Source organism: Thunnus maccoyii, chromosome 18 (assembly GCF_910596095.1).
Source record: "Thunnus maccoyii chromosome 18, fThuMac1.1, whole genome shotgun sequence".
Classification (NCBI taxonomy): domain Eukaryota; kingdom Metazoa; phylum Chordata; class Actinopteri; order Scombriformes; family Scombridae; genus Thunnus; species Thunnus maccoyii.
Window position 1 is genome coordinate 2155363 of NC_056550.1, and position 16814 is coordinate 2172176.

General features: G+C 38.2%; 1 protein-coding gene across 4 annotated transcripts in view; it reads right to left on the reverse strand.

The window, feature by feature from the left end:
* The window catches only part of wipi1 (WD repeat domain, phosphoinositide interacting 1), a 29598-nt gene that overhangs the window by 1020 nt on the left and 11764 nt on the right, over nt 1-16814 (reverse strand). For all 4 annotated transcript variants that reach the window (XM_042394039.1, XM_042394037.1, XM_042394038.1 and 1 more), the window contains 9 exons: nt 15110-15206; nt 13248-13345; nt 9064-9156; nt 8371-8441; nt 7886-7993; nt 6980-7144; nt 5911-6018; nt 4145-4284; nt 3170-3270 (listed from right to left, as the gene is read on the reverse strand). In XM_042394039.1, coding sequence (XP_042249973.1) covers nt 3170-3270; nt 4145-4284; nt 5911-6018; nt 6980-7144; nt 7886-7993; nt 8371-8441; nt 9064-9156; nt 13248-13345; nt 15110-15206 — 981 coding nt within the window. The remainder of the gene's footprint in view (nt 1-3169; nt 3271-4144; nt 4285-5910; nt 6019-6979; nt 7145-7885; nt 7994-8370; nt 8442-9063; nt 9157-13247; nt 13346-15109; nt 15207-16814) is intronic.

Here is a 16814-nt window from a genome sequence, read left to right on the forward strand (position 1 = left end):
TTGTTATTACTGCTGCTGTTGCTCTGGAAGTAGATCCCTATGCTGTTAGTTATGTATAATAGGTCAGTAGGACCCAGAGTTAAAGGCGGTTAAAGGATTTACGTAAAATTTAAAGATCCCCTCCAGAAGGTTTTGAACACATTAAAATATTCTGCTTTGAGTGATAATTTGACTCTTATATGGTTTTCCTCTGCAAAAATTCAATACATTAGTTAATGTCCCCCTTCACTCAAGAATATGTTTTTCTTCTTGTTCCTTTATTTGGATGTTGGAGCTGTGCAGAATGATGTATGTGCAGAGTTTGACACTAGAAAGCTGTTTCACTTTCAGCTGCTGAAAGTGTCTCTGTGCTCATTGAAAATTAGATTTTTATGGGTGGGCCTATGAGCATGATTTGTGACATCATAACTAGTTTGGAAGCCAATCCTGGTCCAATATTCAATCAATCAATCAATTTTTATTTATATAGCCCCAAATCATGACAAAAATCATCTCAGAGCACTTTTCACATAGAGCAGGTCTAGACCATACTCTTAAATTTACAGAGACCCAACATTCTTAAAATGAAATCTACTTCTCCCTCACTGAAAAATCCAGAATATATGCAATTATTATTCATTTCAAAAGTTAAACTACTGGACAGAAGATGTCTCCTACTTCACTGAAAAGTCAATTTTCAGTGTATGTGCACTGGTTTACTCATTCCTTCTGATGTGGACAGGTTTCAAGTTGCATACTGGACCACGATTGGCTAGACCAAACTAGTTGTGATGTCACAAATCATGATTGTAGGTGCACGTGTTAAACGTGTGAGCACAGAGAAACTTCCCCCCTTCAGCAGATGAATGTGACAACAAACTCTGCACAGACATCATTATACACAGTGAAGCTCAAACACCACAGTGACGTAACACGACACAAACACATTTTTGAGTGGAGGGGGACTTGAAGTACATTTGGAGCTTTATGAGGCATACACTACTTTCCCCAGTACACTTTCTTTTTTTTTGCCTGATTCTGCATCTAATGAAACTCTTCAATGGAGGTGTAAAGTTAGCAGCATAGCCACAATAGGAAAATACCGGAATTTTCCTTTAATGAAAGGCACATAATCTGGCATAGTCCACAGTACTCACTCTGTTCATGTAGTAACGTAGTTACACAGTGTGGAACCATAGAACCTGAGTGGGGTGTTTATGTCTACTGAAGAGGAAATCTACTACGACAAAAGGTCCTGCAGAGGGCATGGAAGTGTTATATCTCTGTAATTTCTACCTCTTCCTATTAGTGAAAGTTCACTTACATGAAGAAACAGACAATGCTGTTAAATGGAGTTGGATACAAGAGAAGAATTTTCCAATTACTACTGTCCTGTTGCTAGGGTTAGGGATTGCTAACATTTTTTGGGATAGAATATTTTGGCCACCATACAGTATTTATATCAATGACAGCAGCCTAAATATTCAAACCACTCCTCAGTGTAACCCAATACAATTCAGCTGCACCACAAACTACAACCTAAAATGATCATAAAGTTGAATCAACACCTCTAAAGCAGTTTCAACAAATACTGATCATTCTAACCTTCATGAAGGGAGGATTTATTGCAGAGCTGGTCAGGGGCGCTGGCTGGGCTGTTAATCATCAGGGGTTGAGCCCAGATTCTTCTCCATCAAAAAACTTTTTCAAACATACTTCTAGATAGACCGTTTCCATGCATTTTTTTTCTTGCATGTAAGGGCTTCACATTGCTTAAAAATGTGAAAATTGGAGAAGGAAAGAAGGGTTTGCTTTTGATTTTCCATATTATCTGCTCTTCAACATTTCAGCCACTCAAATGTATCAAAACAAAATGAGCGCCATATCAGATACCTACTGCCATTATTACTAGGCCTACATGTTGGAAAACCCTCAAAACCCATAATACAATGGCAATTTCACGTATGACAGTTGAAAACGGCTAACTACTCAAAGTGAGTAAACTTTCATAATTTGGTTGCAAAGTCATTTCTGATGGACCTACTTGATATGAACCGCAATATATGATTACACAATATACTGTATATTACATCTGACAATGTCCTTCAGTGATGTGTGAGTGACACTAAATTATTTAGATTAAATGTTTATTTCCTAGTTTAATCTGACATCTCTCGTGAGTGAGACAACTTTTTAAACTGACGAACATTATCAGCTCAGCTAGTAGCCTAAAGTTTTGTTTTATGGAAGCTGTGGTAACTTAGCTGTCAATGTATGACACGATCAGAAAAAAGTTGCACTTATAAAAGTTGTGACTGTTTGTAGGACTACCAGACCGATAAAATATAAAACTTTTTGGCTATCTAACACACGACTATGCTAGTTTGGTGTCGCTAGCCAATGGGGGCACAACTAAGCTATCATTGCTAATGGTTTAGCTGGCTATAGTGCAATAGTGCAAAAGTATATAACTTATGCTCTGCTCATATCATGTTCACATAACTTGGAACTGATACAGACATTAACACATCTTGTTTTCCTGGCTCAGCATGAGAGAATGTTTGTGCCACTGCTTCCACTTCAACTCCTTTAGCAGTAAAAAAAATCTTTGTATATCAATTTTTTCCTCACATTGACTGACTGTGTGAGCTAGTGTTTGGCATAATAGCCCCATCAGCTGAAGAACTGACAGAGACCTGTCAGCCAGTAAGTCCTATATGATTGTACTTGCCTCCATTCACTGAAGATACAAAATTATAACTGCTGTATTCTTTAGTGACAAACCTCTTAAAATGGAGAATTATTTAGGGCTAAACAAAAAAGTCTTTGGGGCTATAGTCCCGAATGCCCAGGCCAGGAGAGGCCCCTGGAGCTGGTGTGTTATAATGCATTAGTTTTAGCTGAGGGGACCTACTGAGTCAACAATTCATTGCTAAAGTGAATTATGTAAAGACAACTTTGTCCTCAGGTGAGGTAAGTAAAAAATTCCTGAACTGCTCTCATTTGTAGAGCGTCTCGCTGGTATTTGACAGCCAAACCCAAAAAATGTTGACACTGGGAGAGGTGTGGGGCCATCTTTTCTGAGCCGTGCCAGTTAGCTTGCAATCTTAGTCTTAGTCATGCACTGTCACAATTTACGCCTACTAGGAGAACTAGCTATAGGTGACAGTTAGCACTTCTGGATGCTCACAGGAGGAAACTCGTTCTCATCGTCCAGACAAACAGGTCCAGCAGCAAACTCGTGTTCTGGGATGACTTCGCCTTTCACTGCGCCGCCATCTTCAGAGTAGCCTGGTTAGAAATAGGGAAAGGAAACAGAGAAATCATTAGATCATCGTAACTTTACTTTACACAAGCATTTGAAGAAGCAACATGACAAGCCTGGAGGTGAATGTATAACTGTATGTTAAAAGGTTACAAAGTGGCCGCGATAGCTACAACACAGGCTACAATGTAACTAACATGCACCTCTTTAAAAATGTAACACATCTGGGCCACAGCGGTCATAGCAATACCATGTGGAGACCACAAGAAAGGTAAAAAAAATTGGTAATTTCTCCTACTCCTATGCTGGTGGAGATTTTTGATTGTGAAGCCATTAAACAAGTTACAATTGTTCGGTTTTAGTTTATTAACTTACAGTACCAGTCAAAAGATTGGACACACCTACTCATTCATGGGTTTTTCTTCAATTTTACTATTTTCTACATTATAGAACAATAATGAATACATCAAAACTATGAACTAACACACATGGAATCATGTAGTAAACAAAAAAGTGTTAAACAAATCGAAATATGTTTCATATTTATATTCCTCAAAGTAGCCACTGTTTGCCTTGATGATAGCTTTGCACACTTGTAGGTAATATTTTAACCAGCTTTATGAGGTCGTCACCTGGAATGGTTCATATGTAAATATGGTGTTCTCGGTTAACATTGCAGTCGCCCTCAGATCAAGCTAAATTGCAGTCATAAAAAGGTGGACATAAGAGCTGATACTAACTGGCCCATGGCTCTTTAACACCTCTGATCAGATAGGGAAACTATTTCAACAGTGCAGTTGCAAGGAAACCCACATCCTGAATAAGCTGGCCTGAAAGTGATGTCAAACCCTTCCTGTCACACATAAACTCATAGATGGAGAAATGTGTGTAGCTACAAACCAGTAAGCGTTGCAGTGACAGGACCAGTGGCTGGTAAGGCAGCGGTTGCAGCATAGGATGGATATGCCTGTGCTGGCCCTGTGACCTCTGACCCTTCTGACTCTGTACCTTCATCCTGGTCATCATCAACACCAAAGAGCCTAAGACAGGAGGAAGAGAACAAAGGAAGCAAGAACATGTGTCATTCAAAGATTGGTGAAACGCTGTAAACATTTGTAATGAAGCAAAGTCTCACAACATTCCTTAATCCTCTAACATCTCACAGTTTGATGGAGAGGCAGTGGCTACAGCTTTTGGATTTAGACTTCGAAACAGCAAATAATGTCTACCAGGTATTAACATGCAATCTGTATCTGGACCAGTTATCTAGATAATGACCAGGTTTTAATAAACGTTTGCTCATTTCTGCCCGTATTGTGGCAGATTTGTCATTAAACATGGCACATACCAGACTGCTGTATGACCTCTGCTTATTTTTATTTTGAAGAATTGCAATGCATTCTGCATACATTAACACGTTTCCCAGTGAAATGTGACAAAGTACATTTACTCAGGTACTGTAGTTTTGAGATACTTGTACTTTACTTGAGTATTTCCATTTTATGCCTCTTTATACTTCTACTACACTACAATTCAGAAGCAAATAATACAAAATTCAGCTGCTTGTGTGTTGACCAGGACCAGAAGGAGAGCACACATTACACAAATGTAATGAAATAAAGCGCAAACAATGGCTGTATGGCTCCTCTCAGCCTGAATGTATAAATTGATATCAAACCTTCTCTATGAGTTTTTGACTAATTAATAGTTAAATCCATATCCTTATATTCACACTGTATTTACTTAAAGGACATTACAAACGAGTACTCGGCTTTTAAATATTATTCCTTTTTTTTTTCCAATTCAATTTTATTTATACAGCGTCAAATCACAAATGAAGTTATCTCAAGGCACTTTTCACATAAAGTAGGTCCAGAGCATACTCTTTAATTTACAGAGACCAAACAATTCGCCCATGATCAGCACTTGGTGACAGCGACAATGAAAAACTCCCCTTTAACGGGAAGAAAAGGGCTCTAGGTGGGCGGCCATCTGCCTTGACTGATTGGGTTGAGAGAGAAAGAAGGAGGGAGGGGGAGAGAGAGATACAGAGAAGCATTATAACAATAATAATAACAATAATAATAATAGATATGACTAGTAATAATAATAACAATAGTAGCCCAAGAAGGTGTCAAGGCAGGACACCCACAGGACCACACCACCATCCCTGCACCATCCCCGTGGCCATGGCCCACAATTGGGATTCTGGATTTTCCTGCGATTATATTAATTATTCTTTTGCAGGTGTGTAATTTACTTAAAATTTCCTTGAAGGAGCTTTGTAATTTTGTGGTGATTATAGAAAAAATGCACTGAATAGAAAACTCTCAAAATCATTCAGCAAATGATTGGAATCAGATTAATTAATCAGATGTGTATTAATGGAACACTATCTCTATTTTCCAATTAGTACCACATTGCATAGTTCTTTCCAGGAAACATCTTGGAAATTAGCAGGAAATGAGGTTTATGGTTTATGTATGCAGTCTGATTGTGATGCATTAGTGTATTATCTTGAAAACTATCCAGATGTTTTTCTACCATGTCAATTTTTACTCTTAGATTCTCTATTTTGTATTTGCCGTTTCCTATGTAGATATACAGATGTCACAGCCTAATGCCTAACATCCATCCAACCCTTGTGAAATCAGCTGCAGCCTCACCTGTGTTTGTGCGCCAACATGCATTCGCCTCCGTCCTGTGGATCCACATTGTAGATGAACAGCTGGCCATCATCCGTGGCCACCAGCAGCCGCGGAAGCTTCTGGATCCTGAAACATCCAATTGAGTTTCCATTTCAGTTGTTTTGGAACAATCGTAGCCATTCACTTTAGTCCGGTCCAACAGTGAGAAACAAGGAAGTGAATTATTTTTATTCCTAAAAATAGTTTGAAATCAAATCCCTTCCTGTGCCAGTCATTTAGAGATTAGAGATTAAAAACTCAAATTTTTCTCCCAAAGGTGGCGCTAAAAGCAATGGTGTCATTAAACTCAAAAGGGCTCATCCCCTGGGTAGCATAAATTTGGTCAGTAAATGTCATAGCTGCCCTTTGGATTGTGAGATATCACGCCTTAAACTTGCAGTGTGGAACTTTTACATATGACTGAACATTACATTCAAGCCCTTGCAAACTGAGTTCACACAATGCTGATTAAGCCCATCACTAACAGAGAAATCTTTCTGTATTTCACAGTGTACAGAGTTTTTAATCTGGTGTCAGGTTTGATATTCCTGTGCTGGCTGGATGAATGCATGAATGCAGACTTCTGCCAGCTGGGGTGGCTAACTTCCAGTTAGCCTTCTGCTAACTTGAATGGGGATAAAATAATTTAATGGTGCGGCTCTTCTAGACTTTCCAAATGTTATCGGACCGAATGGATCAAATTGTGATAGTGAAACTAGTCATTTCGTGGGGGTTGTGTGACACTCAAAACAATTTATCCACCGTTTTACAGCTGCAACAGTAACGACGGAGTACATTACGACAGAGCCTATGATGTAAACACTTGTTGACAGTATTTTTGTAATTACTCTCACTGAAAAGGGGAGACAAAAGTCCTGCACTCCAGCTTTAATCCTCAAATAGTCATGTGAGGAGGTCAGGGCTGGCCAAAATCTCTCTCTCAAGGTCTAAAAACACAACATGTTCTGACAAGAATACACTTAAAAGTACACACAAAAAAAACAACAGCATGCAAATGTGCAGGCCCTGATTCCACAGAGAGGCTCACATAGCTAGGGTGCAGACGTTCCTCTGGCCAGATGTGAGGAGGTGAACGGTGGCGAAGGCCCGGTCCTGGCTCATCATTCCGGATACCTGAGCAGGGAGGTAGCTGCTGGCTGCTGAGAACATCTTCCCCACGTAGGCTGACCAGGTGGCAGCCTCGTCTTCTCCACTGCATACAGAGTACAAAGCCTTTGTTAGAAAAGCTTCCACTGTGTGTTAGGACAAATGGACAAATGAACTAATGACTGTTTTAATGTAAAGTCTTCCGCATCTGTAGAATCACACACAAGTTCATGATCAGTAAAACTGTCTCCTCCAGCAGCCAATAATATCTCTTCTTCAGAGGTTGGTTTAGCTGTTTGACCTGCTGCTCTACAGTTAGTAAGAAGCATCTTGCATCCAGTAACGTTCTGTCTCTGTCAGTAATGCTATCTGATTTTAGTGCTTCTTGGAAGAAACAGATTTAAAGACCAAATTCCACAGGTTCATTTTGGACAACTGGAAATGCATTGGGAACCCCCAGAGACAGCTGGAGGAGGTAACTAGGGAGGAGAGTGTGTGTGTGTGTGTGTGTGTGTGTGTGTGTGTGTGCATGAGTGTATGTGTGTGTATGGCCCAGGCATTCCTCACATTGTGGGGACGTAAATCTGTTTACATAGTCATGTTGTGGCTCCCCCAACGTAAATCATTAATTTTAGGGTGAAGACTTGGTTTAAAGTTAAGGTTAGTTTAGGGTTATATTAAAGTTAGGGTAAGGGTTAGGGTTAGGCATGTGGTGGTTATGGTAAAGGTTAGGAGAAGTCTCCAGGAAATGAATGTAAGTCAGTGTAATGTCCTCTGAAGCGATGGAAATACATCTGTGTGTGTGTGTGTGTGTGTGTGTGTGTGTGTGTGTGTGTGTGTGGTGTACCTCGGTCCCAGTTGCTCCAGTTTGAAGATATGCACTGTCTCTGTGTTGCTGGAAGCACAGAGGAACTGGCCATCAGGACTGAAGGACAAAGAGCTTATATTGACGTACCTGCAGACAGAACAACAGATGTAAACATACACACATACACATAAACACTTGAGGAATGATGAATAATTTAAAGTGGATAATTAACTTTCAGCATCAGCTGCAGGCTATTAGCTGAAAGCTCATCAGTCTACTCAGCTATTTGAGTATAATAGCCAGTACAGATCACGTCACTTTTAATACTTATAGATCAGTCATCATCATGTAATGAAGCCTCGAGGTGTAAGTGCATGCATGCCAATGTGCCTGCAAGATATTTATGCTCCATGTTAAATCATGATTTAGATGATTTGGTCTGGTTCGTGTCTTTAGCTGTGTACACACATTGACTTTGCTGTTTTTATGAGTGCGGATCTTATATGATGTGTGTGAACTCTGACCTCTTCATTCCCCGGCGGAACTCAAACAGACGCAGGCCCTCAGGAATGGAAAACACTCGGATGACGGTGCCCTGTGAGACAGACAGACAGTGAGGTGCTTTCTTTACTTTGCTGTAAACAAGAGCTACACATTCTCCAGCAGATGCTCTCTGTAAGGCCGTATTCAGACCAAATCAGGCGGTGCGGCAAAACCACCAGTCCTCCCATTTATTTGAATGGGAGTAGTGTGTTTCTTCCCTAGCAACCACCAAATGATTCAATTTAAAAGAGGAACTACAATCTTCACTGCCCCTTCATTTATAATCTACAGCGGTACTGCTGCCACCATGACAAATGCCTGGTGAGTTTCTTGTTATAATGCAAAATAAATTCTGGATATAACAAGATCCATTTAATAAAAGAAACTGTATTTTCCTTATTTTACATCATTATTGATGTATATTTTTGTCAATATTACAAGAAACACTCTACAGTAAAGCTTACTAATTAACATGTGGTTTGTTTAATCTGCACAAAAACTGCAGAGTTTTGTGTCGGACTAATCGTTGGGTGGGAGCAGGAACATCCTGGAGTCTCCACTAATTGCCTGACAACTGCTTAGAGCCAAGAAATAGTCAAAGCTTGTTGTCTTTTTCTTGCACACATTCCAGACCCTAACCCTAACCCCTTACCCACTCAGGGACTCATTCTTACCCGCTCGGAGGCGCTGGCAAGTTTGGTGGCCGAGGCGTTGAATGTGAGAGCTGCCAGAGGACTGTCATGAGCTGGGATCATTGTCACTGTGCTCTGAAATGACAAAAGACAAAAATAGCAAAATTAAAAAGTTTAGTCCTTTGGATGTTTTAGGAAATTACTGAACCTTTTTGAAAATGAACCTATATCTTCAGTAGGAACCAATGAGCTTAGGGCACATTCGCATGTATGTGTTCTTATCATAGCAGTGGCATAGCACAATACCAAAAACTGAGTCATGACAAAGTGAAGAAAAAGATGTTTTCATCCTGTTGGGCCAAACTTTCTGTGCTGCATGAAGCAACACAGAGCAGAGGGAGGTGTTCTTTGTCTGGCTGAGTTCACATGAAACAGCCAGCGTGTGGGTGAGATCAACTGACATGTTTCCAGGTAAGAAGAAACCTGAGGTGATCTGAGCATGAGAAAAGTTAAAAACATTACGTGGTTTCACCTAGCAATGCAGGAACAATGAGAGCAACACACACTGGAACAAACTGAGAAACTTTAAACATGTGTTTACAAGGAGATAAGAACAACTGAAACAAAGTGCTCTCACTCCTGAGTGAGGCAGACTTTCCCAGCACTGCATTGTTATGAAAGATGGTTTCCTGGTATCACACAGTGGTGGAAAAAGTACTAAGATCATTTACTTAAGTAAAAGTACCAATACAGCACTGTAAAAATACTCCATTACAAGTAAAGTCTTACATGAAAGATCCTACTACAGTAAAAGTACATAAGTTTTATGAGCTTGATGTAGTTAAAGTATTGCAGTAAACGTACATAAGTATTATGAGCTTGATGTAGTTAAAGTATTGCAGTAAACGTACATAAGTATTATGAGCTTGATGTAGTTAAAGTATTGCAGTAAAAGTACATAAGTATTATGAGCTTGATGTAGTTAAAGTATTGCAGTAAAAGTACATAAGTATTATGAGCTTGATGTAGTTAAAGTATTGCAGTAAAAGTACATAAGTATTATGAGCTTGATGTAGTTAAAGTATTGCAGTAAAAGTAGTGGTTTGGTCCCTCTGACTGATATATTATTATATATGACATCATTAGATCATTAATAGTGAAGCATCAGTGTTAGAGCAGCATGTTACTGTTGTAGCTGCTGGAGGTGGAGCTACTTTCAACTACTTTATATACAGTTAGCTAGTTTAGTCCAGTGGTTCCCAACCTAGGGGTCTGGCCCCTCCAAAGGGTCAGCAGATAAATCTGAGGGGTGGTGAGATGATTAATGGGAGAGGAAAGAAGAAAAAACAAAGTTCTGATACACAAATCTGTTTTCAGTTTTGGACTTTTCTTCTAATCTTTGATTTTTGCTGAAATATTGGATCATTTGAACATTTATTGAAATGAAAGTATGTGAGAAGTTTAGAGGGAAAAGTCTTTATTTGTTGGAGCTGTTAACAACTCATAGACATGTGAAATGTGACCCCGACTACACACTGCTTCTTGTAACGTAAAAAGCCAAAAAGGTTGGAAACCACTGGTTTCATCTTTAACAATGTGTTGTATTTTAAAAGCTTGTTATATTATCCATTGTGTCAAATCTTCATCTGTAGTTCCAAGTACAAGTTCCTCAAAATTGTACTTAAGTACAGTACTTGAGTAAATGTACTTAGTTACTTTACACCAGTGGTATCATGTGTCCTAGCCGACAGTATCACAACAACTCACAGTCCATTTTCTATCAGACTGAGTATAGTATATGGATCCAAAGAAGTCCCCTCTTAGCCAAGTCACATCATAAACTCAGAGATGCCCTCCCTGATGTGTGGTCAGCAGTGTCCTGAAATCCCAGGCGTTCCTCCCAGCTCACTGTTACATGTGTGGTATATTTAGCATATCCTGAGACGTCAGCATCAGTTCTTGGACATCATACAAAATGGCACCATTCCCAAGATCACAGGAAAAATATCTTGAAGTCTAAGGTGTCGTACAAACAGACACCAGAGAAGGCGCCATCAGAGTGAACAGACTCAGACAAACAAGTATCAGAACACACTGTCAGAGAAGATGACCTGTGATAACAGTGTTTCAAAGAAAGCAGTCCCCCGAGACAACTCATGTTCTGTCAATAAGATCAGTTGCGGGTGTGTGATGTTTAATTTGCAGTGTTGAAAATGTTAACCCATTGTGCTTAGTATTTAAAGGATGAGTCTAGTTACAACTTGGATCTTATTTTTATGTTATGTGTTTTTTTGTCCACATATTAAATAATGAGATCTCAATAACAGCTTAATTTTTGTTTTAATAAAGTAAGGTGGTTACTGATTATCATACATATATTTTTGTCCAAATTAAAAACTATATGTAACTATATCGATGGCCGAAGAGCAAAACCTCCTATCTGAAAAATACACTTTTTTGAGAAAACTAAAAAAAACTTGTTTTCTTGCAATAACGCTATTTGTTATGGATACTCAATACATAATACACTGTTTTGGACTATATTACTACATTATGTGTTAACAATACCATAATAACCATACAAAAATACTGTAAACAATACCACACAATACAATATAGTCCAAAAACAGTGTATTATGTATTGGGTATCCTCAACAAATAGCATTCTGCAAGAAAACAAAGTCTTTTTTAAACAAGTTTTTTCAAAAAGGTGCATTTTTCAGATAGGAGGTTGTGCTCTTCAGCCATTGATATGTAAAACTACATGTAAACTTAACTACATGGAACTATATCTAAAGTTTAACTATATATGGCAACTAGTGGTGGAATGCAATTAAGTACATTTACTGTACTGTACTTTAGTACAGTTTTGAGGTACTTGTACTTTACTTGAGTATTTCCATTTTGTGCTACTTTGTACTTCCATTCCACTACATTTCAGAGGGAAATATTGTATTTTAGAATATTGTATTCTACATTTATTTCATAGCTATACTGTTCACTGTTACTAGTAACATTTCAGATCAAGATTTATATCCGTAAAACATATTACCAATTTATTATATATGCATTGATTGATTGATTGCATAGATTAGACTATTCAACAGTATCAGGTGTTAAGATTTGCTCTACCTTGGCAATGTTAAAATGCTGCTTACAAGAACACATCAATTAATCAGTTTTAATATTAAAATAATATATACACATGTATGATAAATATAACACTCTCACTTGGGCTATTTTGCATAATGAGTACTTTTAGTTTTAATACTTTACATAAATTCTGCAGACAATACTTATGTACTTTTATTTAAGTAAGATTTTGAATGCATTGTGGTATTGCTAGTTTTACTTAGGTAAAGATCTGAGTATTTCTTCCATCTGTGATGGCAGTTATATGTAAAACTATATGTAACTATATGTTAAACTAACATATGTGTTAAATTACATTTTATAAAAAGTATATGTAAAATGAAACTAAATGTTAAATTACAGTATACGTAAAACTAAAATATATGGAATTATATGTAAAACTATGTGTAAATTATATGTATAGTACCAGTCAAAAGTTTAGACACACTTTCTCATTCACGTGAATGGGAAGGTGTGTCCGATCGTTTGACTGGTACTATAAAATCAAATTATATGTAAACTAAATTTAAACCTGCATGTAAAACCAACTAAACTAAAAGTGTGAAATGGAACAACTTAAGGCTTCCAGTGTCCCTATTTTCAGCGTATATTTCATGCTCATGTTCATATTTTTACACAACATTCAAATTATGACCTTAATATATCTCATCCCCAGCCAGGCTGTTGTTGAGGGCTTACCATGTTTAAATCCTAAGGGAGTGCATGTTTTTAATCAGTGCATACATACAGGGGAATCAACCAAATAGTGACACTGCTGCTCACAGTTCATAAAAGCTTTTTAACATAATAATCCAGAACTGAATTAAGCTGCATATTCATGTCTGATGAGATTTTGACCTTTATTCATTATCTACCTCTTCTACTCACCACTTCAGTTTTACATTGTTCTGTCTGTCTGCTCTGCTGCAATACGTTAGACTAAAAAGACTGTTATAACCCAGCCTACAGACACTGAATGAAATACAATGAAAAGAATGTAACTGCAATAAAATTAGATGACTCCATTTAAAATCATGAATAATAACAGAAAATAGCATTATATTTGACATATTCTGTGATGACATGTTGCTCACCAAATTGTTGGCATCATACACTATGATCTCCCCGATGGTGGCACTGCCAGGGTATGCCAGGTAGGAGTTGGAATGATTGATAGAAAGAGCACAGAGACCTGCAAGAGAAGAGGTGGTTAAAGGACAAATTATAGTTGCAAATTAAAGCTGCAACAGCAGACAGTTGCCTATATTCACATCCAGCAGACAGAACAACATTAGCATTTATTTGTTTACCCAAATGAAGTTCAATAGTTACTCTCCTTTTAGCTCCTGTTTGGTCTCCACCAATTCCTGAGAAAAATATCTGGCTCTTTAACTGCTAAATGCTTCACTATGTTCACCAGCTAGTTCCTAACTCTGAAGTTGCCTTGGATTGCTAATGTTAGCCACTGGTAAGGCTACATTCAGGAATCAGCTGGTTTAGTTCAGAGTTGGAGGCTGTGGGAACAATGCAGTCAGACACAAAACTGCAGTTTTTGTGCAGATTAAACAAACAAAATATGACATGTTAATTACTGAGCTTTACAGGTGCTGGTAGGTGGTATTTTTTTCCTTTGGACAGAGCCAGTCTAACTGTTTCCCCTGTCTCCAGTCTTTATGCTAAGCTACGCTAACCAGCTGCTGGCTGCAGCCTTATACTGGACTGACATGAGAGTAGTATCAGTCTTCTAACTCTACCTCTGCCTAACTCTCAGTAAGAAAGTGAATAAGCACATTCCCCAACGTGATAGTGTCTTGTTTTAAAGGACAGGTTCACAGTTTGAACTGTCAAGTTTCCAAATGAACATTGAAACATGTTTTTCTTGCTGTAATAGTTCCTCCTGTTCATTCTGACCATTAGAATATCCCTTCATAATGCACTTACAGTGTAAGTGATGGGGTCCAAAATCCACAGCCCTTCTGTGCAAAAATGTTTTTAAAAGTTTATCTGGAGCTTCAACGTCCAAATGAGTCAAATCAAGTAGATATCTTTCAACATTACAGTCTTTTTAGTGCCAAAGTCCCTCTTTTTGTTACTATACTGCCACCACAGCTCAACGGGGAAACACTGTCTGAGGAAACACAAAGAGGGAATTTGATGCTAAAAAGACTGTAAATGTGTCAGATATCCACTTGATATGACTAACTCAGACTGCTAAAGCCTCATATAAGCTTCACATCAACTTTTAAATGCAATTTGCACTAAATGACTGTGTGGACACACTGTGGATTTTGGCCTCCATCACTTACATTGAAGCACATTTGAAGAGGATATTTTAATAGCCAGTATGAACAGGAGGAATGATTACAGAGACGAAAACCTCTTTCATTGTTCATATGGACACCTGACTGTTGTTTTAAGACACTCTTAAATGTTGTGAACCTATCTTTTAAGCTACCTGTGGAAGTTCAGTAAATACCATGCTTGTTAAACCAGAACATTTCCTTTTCTTTTAAGATGTTGTGTCTAATGTAATTACTTTTTAAATGAGTAATACGTAATATGTAAGTGATTATATTTTTCTGGTTATTTGCCCAACACTGGGCATCACTACAACGAAGTCTTGACAGGTAAAGAAACATGAGCATTCAGTTTATCCAGATTATCTAAACCACTTTATTTGGAGGTCAAACTGAATGTGGGCACACCAGAAATGTTGCTGATAATCCTTCACGGTGCAGGTAAAATATGTGTGCAGGAAGTGGGTCTGTAAACTGTGACAGATGTTTAGAGGAAACAGTTTGGGTAATAATGTTGCTGTTCATGTGCATCTCCCTTCCAAATAAATTTGACTTTGGTTTGTTTACAACCTGTCTGATCATGTTTGTTGCCCCGTCAGACTACAACAATAAGACTAACATACTTGCAGCAGTTCCTGTGTCTTGGTACTACATCTTACCTGAGGGGTTGGACGGAGTGTTGAGCAGAGTCTTGAGTAGCTTCATGTCTTTGATGTTGTGGATATAAATGGACTCTTCAAGGCACACCACAAGCCTCTGCAAGACACAGCAGCCTTCAGGTCATTTCACTCCAATGTAACACAGTAAATGCAGACTCTATAGGCCCACATCAGTGAAACCCCACTCACTGTGTCACAACAAATGTTTTACAGTCAATCCCACAAAGGAGCTGCAGTTTCTCTCTTTAAAAGTGACAAACAACACATACAGTGAAATGAAACACTATTGTTCACTTCAGAACATTCAGAGATCATATTTCTGTCAACAATCTAGCTGTTGTGTCATAACAGTGAGTTTGGAGATCTTCTGTTGTAACAAAGCACATGAACTCCTCACCTTGACCATCTAGTAACAATACTGAGAAAGCAGGGTGTCTTATAACCTAAAAAAATCTGGATTTTCTCACCAAAATGATTAAATACTTCTATTACTAGGTAGTTACTGACATTCAAAACACACTGATTTTGCTATAGTACTCAATAGTTAGGTTTTGTGCACTTACTGCTACCAATAAAACGAAAAAATCTACAGCATTTAAAGCTATTAAATATTGTCACAAATTTGCACAAGAATAACAAAGAATAAAGAATAACACAATCAGACTTAGGGGCTGGAACGAGTTTGTCCAAGCTGCAACGTAAATAAATGTGATGAACGTTCTTGTAGCTCTTTCTTTAATACTTACATTACCAGTTAAAACTTTCTCATTGATGTGTTCAAACTTTTGACTGATACTGTATATGGATTTGGGTGTTTCATCAATGTGTTCATTTTTTTTCCATTTTGAAACTCACCTCCTGAAAGGAAGTTAGATCAACCAATCAGCTTGTTTGAAACACAGGACTGCACAACACCTGGTTGAGATTTAGGAGGTGTGGTCACTAGAGCTGCAATGATTAGTCGATTAATCGATTAGTCGCCAACTATTAAATCAATCGCCAAATAATTTTATAATTGATCAATCATTTTTTAAGAAAAAAAGTCAGAGACGCTTCTTAAATGTGAATATTTTCTGGTTTCTTTAGTACTCTATGACAGTAAACTGAATGTGGCTGTGGCTCAGGATGTAGAGTGGGTCGTCCACTAATTGGAAGATCAGTAGTTTGATTCCCAGCTCTTCCAGTCTGCATGTCAAAGTGTCCTTGGGAGAGTTACTGAACCCTAAATTGCTCCGGATGGCTGTGCCATCTGTGTGTGAATGATTATATCCTACTGATGTGCGGGTTTGCATCTTGCATGGCAGCACCTGCCATCTGCGTATGAATGTGTGTGTGAATGGGTGAATGTGATTTGTAGTCTAAAAGCGCTTTGAGTGGTCGGAAGACTAGAAAGGTGCTACATAAGTGCAGTCCATTTACCATATCTTTGGGTTGGGGACTGTTGGTTGGGACAAAACAAGGCATCTGAAAACTTCATCTTGGGCTTTGGGAAACAGTGATTTACTTTTTTCACCATTTTCTGATCAAACAACTAATCGATTCATTGAGAAAATAATTGACAGATTAATTGATGAAAATAATGTTCAGTTGCAGCTCCAGGGGTTACCCATCACACCCTTGGTCAAATGGCAGACCAGTGCTACATCACTATAACTCCTGATGCTTGCTTAAATGAAGAAATATATGTTAACGTGTCAGCATGGCA